General features: G+C 36.2%; 1 protein-coding gene across 1 annotated transcript; it reads left to right on the top strand.

Annotated features, from left to right (window-relative positions):
- Window positions 1–934: 934 nt before the first annotated feature.
- On the top strand, window positions 935–1537 carry LOC131179442 (uncharacterized). The gene is made up of 2 exons (XM_058146288.1): window positions 935–1226; window positions 1311–1537. The coding sequence occupies exons 1-2, from the start codon at window positions 935–937 to the stop codon at window positions 1535–1537; spliced, it is 519 nt and encodes a 172-aa protein (XP_058002271.1).
- The last annotated feature ends 7852 nt before the right edge of the window (window positions 1538–9389 follow it).

Consider the following 9389-nt stretch of genomic DNA (forward strand, 5'->3'; position numbering starts at 1 on the left):
TCTCTGGAGTCCCAAAAATTATTTTATGAATTTTTCCCCGGTTCTAGGGCTCACAGTTGCGAACAGTAACTTAGTGCAGTTACCCATCGCTTAGGCACCGGCTCATTTGACTTGGTTGTATTTTATTTCTAAAATTTTTACTAAATTTTTCTTATTAATATTTGAGTTAATTATGGTTCCTGACTTTAGTTTAAATATTTTTCCGAACGTTCTAGCTGTCCGGACCGACACCGGTCACCAGAACAGTAGAATGTACGGAGTTGCTATCGGGAGGGTGTTACAAGTAACTATAATAAGCCCTCCATAAAACAGATGAGCTATGTGAATAATAGAGAAAACTTCATTCAGAGGCAGATTAACAATCCATACTCAAACACTTACAACCTTGGATGGAGGAACCACCCGAACTTCACATGGTCAAATTCGCAGAATTAGCAGAATCAGCCCATTAACAAGCAATAGGGATATAAACCACCACCACCACTTAGTTTTTAGAATAGAGGATAGAACTTAGCACAACCACCACCACCTTTTTAACCTCAATAGCCTGAATCCAAGTTGACCATGGAATCCATGATGAAAAGATTTTTAGTAGCACAACAATAATAGAATGAAATGGTAAAACAACTAGCTTTTAAAATGGACCAACTGGCTTCTCACAAGAAAATGCTTAAGAACCAAATTACTCAGTAAGCTAGTTCTTGAAGCAAAGCCATAAGTAAGGTGCCAAGTCAATCAGAGATGAACCCTAAAGAGCATTGTAAGGTAGTTGTTTTAAGGAGTGGCAATTTTAAAGGAGCGACAACCAGAAGAAAAATAAAAATCAGTCGAGGAAACTTTTGGTGATTCTGATGACCAAACAAAGGAGAAGAGAAGGAAGCTAAAAAGGATAAGGAAGAGTAGGAGAACAAGAAAACAAAGCTGCCTGAACTATATGAGCCCTCTCTACCTTTTCCATAAAGATTTCAGAGGCCAAATTGGACAAGTAGTTTGGAAAGTTTTTGAAAGTTTTACAAAACTTATTATCAACATTCCTTTTACTAAAGCACTATCTCAGGTGCCATCCTATGTGAAGTTCTTAAAGGAAATCCTCTCAAAGATGAAAAAGATAGAGGATTATGAGACAGTTGCTCTAATGGAGGAATACAATGCCATTTTACGAAACAAGCTGGCTCTAAAACTCAAGGACCTTGGAAGCTTTTCGATACTTTGTGATCTAGGTGCAAGTGTGGGTCTGATGCCCCTATCAATATGCCAAAAGCTGAATGTTAGAGAGCTTAAACCAATTATGATCTCATTGTAACTGGCAGACAAGTTTTTCAAGTACCCAATTAGCATCTTGGACAACATACTCATCAAGGTAGGTAAATTTTTTAGTACTATTGATTTTGTTGTCCTGGAGATGGAGGAAGACGTTCAAATTCCCATTAAATTGGGAAGGCCTTTCTTGGCAACCACCGAAGCTATCATATATGTTCAAAATGGGTGGTTAACTCTCAAAGTAGGAGATGAGGAAGTAGAATTCAACTTGTGTTAGAGCAATGAAATATAAGCCGAACACATATGAGTACTTAAGGATTGACATTATAGATAAACTATTTAAAGAGGAATTTCACAAGAGATATCCTGAAGATCCTTTTAAAGTATGCATAGTTCACAGTAACACCACAGATGACGACAATAAAGAGATTACAGCCTATGCACAATATTTTGAATCTAGCCCACCTCTACCCTTAGTTCAAGCACTATAAGTGGAGGACCTAAACAAGTCACAACCTAAGGCTAAACCACAAGAGGCTAAGAAATAGGTAGAATTGAAACCTCTTCCTTCTACTCTTAGGCATTCATTTCTGGACTTAAACTCCAATTATCCTATCATAATAAATGCTAGCCTAACTAGTTTAGAAGAGAAAAAGCTTTTAAGGGGACTTAGGACCTATAGTAAAACTATAAGGTACACAATAAAAGACCTTAAAGGGATTAGCCCTTCCATTTGTATTCATAGAATACCTATGGAAGAAAACAATAAACCAACCATTAAAAATCAAAGGAGACTAAATCCTAATATGAAGGAAGTAGCGAAAAAGGAGATTTTGAAACTATTAGATACAGGTATCATATACCTAATTTTTGATAGTAAATGGGTTAGTCTGATGAATGTAATGCTTAAAAAGGGTGGGACAACTATAATTAAAAATGAAAATAATGAGCTGATTTCTACTAGAACAATCACTGGTTGGCATATGTGCATTGATTATAGAAAGCTAAATAGTGCCACCTGGAAAGACCACTTTCCTTTTTTATTCATTAACCAAATGCTTAAAAGGCTAGCCAAGCATTCCTATTTTTATTACTTGGATGGATATTTGGGATTTTTTCAAATCTCAATTCACCTAGAAGATCAAGAAAAAACCACCTTTACTTGCCCTTATGGTACTTTTACCTGTAGGAGAATGCCTTTTGGTCTTTGTAATGCCCCAACCACTTTTTGAATATGTATGATGGCTATTTTTTTTGATTTTATTGAAAACATTATGGAGGTTTTTATGGATGATTTCTCTATTTATTAAACCACTTTTAATGAGTTTAACTAACTTGTTTAAAGTGTTACAATGATGTGAGAAGTAAAACCTAGTTCTCAACTGGGAAAAATGCCACTTCATGATAAGAAAGGGCATAATTCTTTGCCACCTTGTGTCAGAAAGAGGGATTGAAGTGGACAAGGCAAAGATTGAGATAATAAAGAAAATGCCACCACCATCATCAGTCAAAAGAGTGTAAAGCTTTTTGGGACATGCAGGCTGCTACAGAAGAATTATCAAGGATTTCTCAAAGATAGCTAAGCCACTAACAAACTTATCATATCAAGACATTCCCTTTGATTTTGATGACAGTTGCCTTGACTCCTTTTACAAAATAAAAGAAGCCTTAATTTCTGCACCTATAATGCAACTACCAGATTGGGAGATGCCATTTGGGCTAATGTGTGATGTAGTGACTATGCAGTAAGAGCAATACTTAGACAATGGAAGGACATAAAAGTTTATGCTATCTACTATACAAGCAAAACACTTGATAATACATAGGTTAATTATGTAACCACAAAGAAGGAACTTCTAGTAGTAGTGTTTGCAATTGACAAATTCACATCTTACTTAGTTAGATCCAAAGTCATTATATACATAGATCATGCTGCTATTCAGTACCTTTTGAACAGAAGCAAGCCAAGCCAAGGTTAATCTGATGGATTGTTCTTTTACAAGAATTCAACCTTGAAATCAAAGACAAAAAGGAAATCGAGAATGTGATAGCAGACCACCTCTCTATACTTAAGTAGAAAGATAAAGGAATTCTTACATTGATGACTCCTTTCTAAATGAGCACCTCCTAGTCATCTCTCAACCCCCATGGTGTGTAGATATTGTTAATTATCTCATATGTAGAGTTTTGCCACCAAACATGTCCTACCAGCAAAAGAAGAATTTTTTACATAACATAAGGGACTATACTTAGGGGGAACCTCTACTATGTAAGAGATGCAATAATGGGCTTATTAGAATATGCGTACTAGAGGAGGAAATAGAAAGTGTGCTATAGCATTGCCATTCATCACCTTATGGAGGACACTTTTGCACTTTTAAGACAGTAGCGAAAATTCTGCAAATAGGGTTCTATTAGCCAAACTTGTTCAAAGATGTGAGAAATTTTATACTAATATGCAATCAGTGTCAAAGAGCAGGAAACATTTTAAGAAGGAACAAGATGCCACTCCATGGAATACTTAAAGTTGAACTATTCGATGTTTGGGGTATAGATTTCATGGTTCTATTCACATCTTCATTCGATAACAAGTATATCCTTGTTGATGTAGATTATGTATCAAAATAGGTAGAACCAATAACCTCACCAACAAATGATGCAAGGGTAGTCATCAAGTTCCTTAAGACATACATCTTTACAAGATGTGGCACACCAAGGGCAATCATTAGTGATGGGGGAAGTCACTTTTGCAATAACCAGCTCAAAACTTTACTAAGGAAATATGAAGTGACTCACAAAGTGGCAACACCATACCACCCTCAAACAAGTGGATAAGTAGAGATTTTAAATAGGGAATTGAAGATGATCTTTAAGAAGACAGTGAACCGATCAAGGAAGGACTAGTCCTTAAAATTGGACGATGCATTATAGGCCTACTACTCTGCCTTTAAAACACCCATTGGAACTACTCCCTTTCACTTGGTGTATGGGAAGTCATGCAACCTCCCTATTGAACTTGAGCGCAAAGCCTATTGGGCAATTCAGACCCTCAATTTTGACTTAAAGACTGCTGGAGAAAAAAAGCTTCTACAACTCAATGAATTGGAAGAGATTAGGCATAAAGCCTATGAGAATATAAAGATCTTTAAGGAAAGGACAAAAAGCTAGCATGAAAAGCATATCATAAGGATAGAAATCAAAGAAGGAGACCTTGTCCTACTTTTTAACTCTAGATTGAAGCTTTTCCTAGGAAAGTTAAGATCTAGGTGTTTCAACCCCTTTAAGGTTCTGCAAGTCTTTCCATATGGAGTAATAGAAGTGTGGAGTGAAACCTTAGGAGCCTTCAAGATCAATGGCCAAAGGCTAAAGCCATACTTCTCAGGAGAACCAATCGAGAAAGGAGCAACACACTCCTTTAACAATCCACCTACACAGCAATAAGCCAAGAGGAACAATCAAGTTGAAGACTATAAATAAGTGCTCCTTAGGAGGCAACCTAATACTTTAAAATATTTTCTCAAGTTAATTTTGTTTTGTTTTCTTTAAGTCTTATAGGAATCCCAAACTCTAACCTTAGATATTATAGGTAAAATGCAAGGAGCAGAGAGGAAGGATTGGATGGAAATAAAAAGTCAAAACCACACAAGAGGGAAAATTTCAAATCCGGGCAAGTATTTCTATTGCTAACCTCTATTATACATTTCATTCATACATTTAAAAACAAATTAGCAATGAAACTTGAAATGATAGGAAAAAGTAAGCATTCAAAGTGCATAAAATTTTAGTCTAGTAAGTTACACGAGTACCCTGTGCTTTGAAGCACGCCCCGTGTAACCTACTGAACACAAAACACAGATGCACCAAGAACTCAAGAATGTTATTCATGGTGCCTCGTGTAAGGACACATGGGCCATGTAATAAAAGGAATAGAAAAAGAATGGGAATTTCTAGAAATAAAACTTACACGGGATGAACCGTGCAAATCCACACAGACCCATGTAAGTTGTTAGGCTAAAAAGAGGATGAAAAAAAGGGGCAAAAAGTTACACAAGTCACCCTCATGTAGTGTTACATGACCAGTGTAACCCGCCTGACTTCAAAAAAATAAGGAAAAAGATTACATGTGGCAACCTCGTGTAGTGACACACAGCCCCATGTAAAACTTCGCAGAGGCATTTCGAAGAGGCACGAAAAATTTTTATGAAATGACATGCCCACCCTTTTAATTCCTATTTAAATGTTTCAACACCCATTCCATAAACATAAAACCTCTTCCTCTTCAAGAATCTGTTAAAAACACCTTGTCTCTCTTGATCTTTCCCAGAAAACCCTAACCCATTCTTGATTTTCTCTCTCTATGGCTCCCATAAAAAGAGCAGCGGGAAGCATTTCTTCTTTCTCAAGGGGAAGAAGTGACTCACCATCACCACCCCAAAGGCCAAGAATAAGGCAGGCAAGACAAGAAACACCCCAACCACTGGAAGATAATATCCATGAAATATATGGACACAGAGTTGTTAGAGTAACTCAGACTCAAGGAAGAAGTGGATAGGTTCTTAGACAACATTGGGTGGATGAGGTTCACCCAACTACACTATCGGACATACAAGAACACTACCCTAGAATTTTTTAGTAGTTTCAGGCCATCTTATGGGCCACGAATAGGGGAGATAGGGGTAGGATTGAGTTCAGACTCTTGGGTGTGGACAGGGTAATGAACATGGATGAGTTTAGCTCTATTTTTGGCTTTGACAGTGAGGGACTCTAAGAGATCCCTTAAAACATACTAGAGTACGATAGCATTTCTTTTTAGAGGACCATCACCCTAAACACCAAGATATACAACTCTAGTCAGTTTAAGTCATTAGGGGTTGGCAAACCCAGCATTGAGATACCTGCACAAACTTGCAGCCCACACCATTATGGGGGGTGGTGTAACACCCTCCCTGTAGCAACTCCGTACATTCTACTGTTCCGGTGACCAGTGTCGGTCTGGACAGTTAGAACGTCCGAAAAAATATTTAAAATAAAGTGAGGAACCATAATTAACTCAAATATTAATAATAAAAATTTAGAAAAAATTTTAGAAATATAATACAACTAAGTTAAATGAGCCGGTGCCCCAACGATGGGTAACCTAATGAGAAGTTACGGTTCTCGCAACTAGGAGCCCTAGACCCGGGGGAAAAATTATAAAATAATTTTTGGGACTCCAGAGAAGGGTCATTGAAGTTCTTATGGCATTAGAATGCCAAGAAAATGCTTAGAAAAATTTTTCAATCGGTACAGAAAATTTTGGCCCGTTAAGCCAAACGGAGGGCATTTTGGTCATTTCGTCTTCAGAGATGATTTTTGGCCAACTTGTCCAGTTAAGCAAATAATTATTATGATCTAAAATATGAATAAATATTGCTAAAAATTAAATTGGAAATGAGCAGAGAAGAGTAGAAAAGAAAATGAAAGAAAATACTAATTATGGCATCATATGATGTCATTTAAATTTCCTCCACCAATCATAATTGGTTAAACTCATTAAAAGAGATAAAAGAGACCAAAAAATTGAAAAACCAATCTGCATCTTCAACCTTTGGGAAGCCAAAAAACGTTGAGAGAGAGAGAGAGAAGAGATTCCACCATTTTCAAGCTTAAAAGCTTGAATTTCCTCTCCATTTGTTCACCAAAATTGCCAAGTCCCTTCACAAAAATTAGATCTTTCACCTAGAAAAAGCTATTGGCAGCCAAAGAAGAAGAGATTAGGGAGGTTTAATCAAGGTTAAGTGAAGCTAAAAAAGGTTAGTGCACTAAACAATTTCTTTTCTTTCTTTAATCTTGTAAGCATGCTAAATCAAGTAGAAATTGTGTGAAATTAAAAGAAAAACTTGAGTAAATGAAATCTCTAAATTTTTCAGCCATGAGAAAGTTTAAGGATTGTTGGTTTTTGATGAAATTAAGTGGCTTAATTATGTTATTGATGAGTATAGATGATGGATAAAGTGATTTGGTATGAGTTTTGTGTGTGTATGCCATGAATTGAAAATTGGAGTTAGGGTTTGAGCATGAAATGGAGACTTTGATCATGTAATGATGAAAGTGAGTTTTAATGGTCAATTAGTGACCATTTGGTTATGTTTAAACAAGAAATGAGGTGGTTTGATTAGTGGGAATTGTAGTTGGTGTGGCTGCCCATGGTGACCTGCAGAATTGGACATGAGTCTGGCAGGTTTGGGCAGCAATAACTTGAATTTTACAGGTTCAATTGGTGCAAGGAAAATTGGACATGAAACTAGACACATAATGGCACAACTTTGGTGAAGAAACCATGCCCATAAAACCAAACCAAGTGGACCAAAAGCTTGCCCTAATCCGGGTGATCTGCAGTCTATTTCTGCAAAATGACCAAATGAACAGTGTTTGGTCATTAGGCCATAACTCAGTGTAAAATGGTCCAATTGACCTGAAATTTTACCCGAAACAAGCTAAGATATAGACCAACAACTTTCATGAAGAAACCTAACCGAAATTATGACCAGAACCTATCCAACAAGTGAGTTGCATTCACTATTCACTGCACTGTAGATATGGTCAGTCCAAAAAAATTTCAATCCGGCCAGTTGTGGTTTTTGGACCATAACTTGAGCTAAAAAACTCCAAATGGAGTGATTCAAAAAAGGAAATGCAACTAGACAAAATAAGGAACAACTTTTATGTTGATCAGTTTGCCAAATTCCCACTACAAAATTGACCAATAGAACAGTAAATACAAGGCATAAAAAGTGAAAATTCTGCCCAACTAACATTAAGCTTAGAAATGGTATTGGCAACCAATACCAACAAATTTTGAATACAAAATGTGGTATGTTGATGATATTGAAAACAATGTACCTATTGCCTATGCAAAAGTCAACATTTTTATTGATCAATGAATGGAATAGTAACACTAAAACTTAAATTCCAAAAATGGTGAAACTTAAAAGTGTGAAATGCCCTAGTATACCTAACAAGATTGGTTTGGATAGTTTGGCATGCCAATAGGGTTCAGTTAGCAGTACTGCACATGGCATTATGCCATTCTGTGATTTCATGGCTTTTAGCCATTCTAACATTGTGTTGATATTTGGCCTTGTGCCTATTGTTATTACAGCTTATTAGCTGTTCTGTTGCACACCGGGAGATGCATATGTGACCGATGGTGTGACGGCCTGAGGTACTAGATACCCAGTGCCAGTTTACCCGTTTATCCAGTCCAGTCATCCAGTTTAGGTTACTTGGGCACCCAAAAATGAAAGTGAACAAATTTAATGAAATAATGAATATAACAAGTACATAATAAATAAGATTACCAATAATGATAAAAAAAAAATTGTCTGCATAAGACATCAAAACATGCACTGCATATTTACTTCCTGTTATTTCTTTTTATTTTATTATTGGCACCACTAAGCATTATTGCTTAGCGCGTTGCTTTTGCCACACGTAGGTTCTGGAGATACTGACCAAGAGCTCAGTAGACCACAGCCTGGGTGAGACCTCCTGCAGCTCTGCATAGTGTCCATGTCACCTCACCATGTTCAGTGCATTGATAGGACACTAAGTTTCGTTCTGGTATTTTGTAACTAACTTTTATTTTCTCTTATGTAATTGAGACTTATGTAATGTATTTTGATGTTAATGTAAATAGTGGAAATTGTGTTTATGAATGGAAAATTGAGTATTTATTTATTGCTTATATATGAATACCATGAGAAATGCATGATTGAGAAATGGAAATGTTGTTGAAAAATATTGAGATTTTGATGATTATTGGAGTTTGAGAATGATTGGAAATGATTATTGGAAGTGTTTTTCACAGGTTCTAAAGAATTGTTTTCTCCATTTTTTAGCCGGTACTCTGCCAGATTTTCTATAAAATTTTCGGAATCTCAAATAAATTATAATTTCAATAAATGACTTAAATGAATTATATTTCACAAATTATATTCAAAACTATGATAAAAATAAATTAAGGAAGAATAAAAATGATTGAGATAAAATAGAATGTTCCGGTACACTGTGTGACATATCTTACTCGGATATACTGTAGACAGGTAAGGGGTGTCACATTTAGTGGTATCAGAGCACGGTTTAGGCGT

This window comes from Hevea brasiliensis, chromosome 4, assembly GCF_030052815.1.
Source record: "Hevea brasiliensis isolate MT/VB/25A 57/8 chromosome 4, ASM3005281v1, whole genome shotgun sequence".
NCBI lineage: Eukaryota > Viridiplantae > Streptophyta > Magnoliopsida > Malpighiales > Euphorbiaceae > Hevea > Hevea brasiliensis.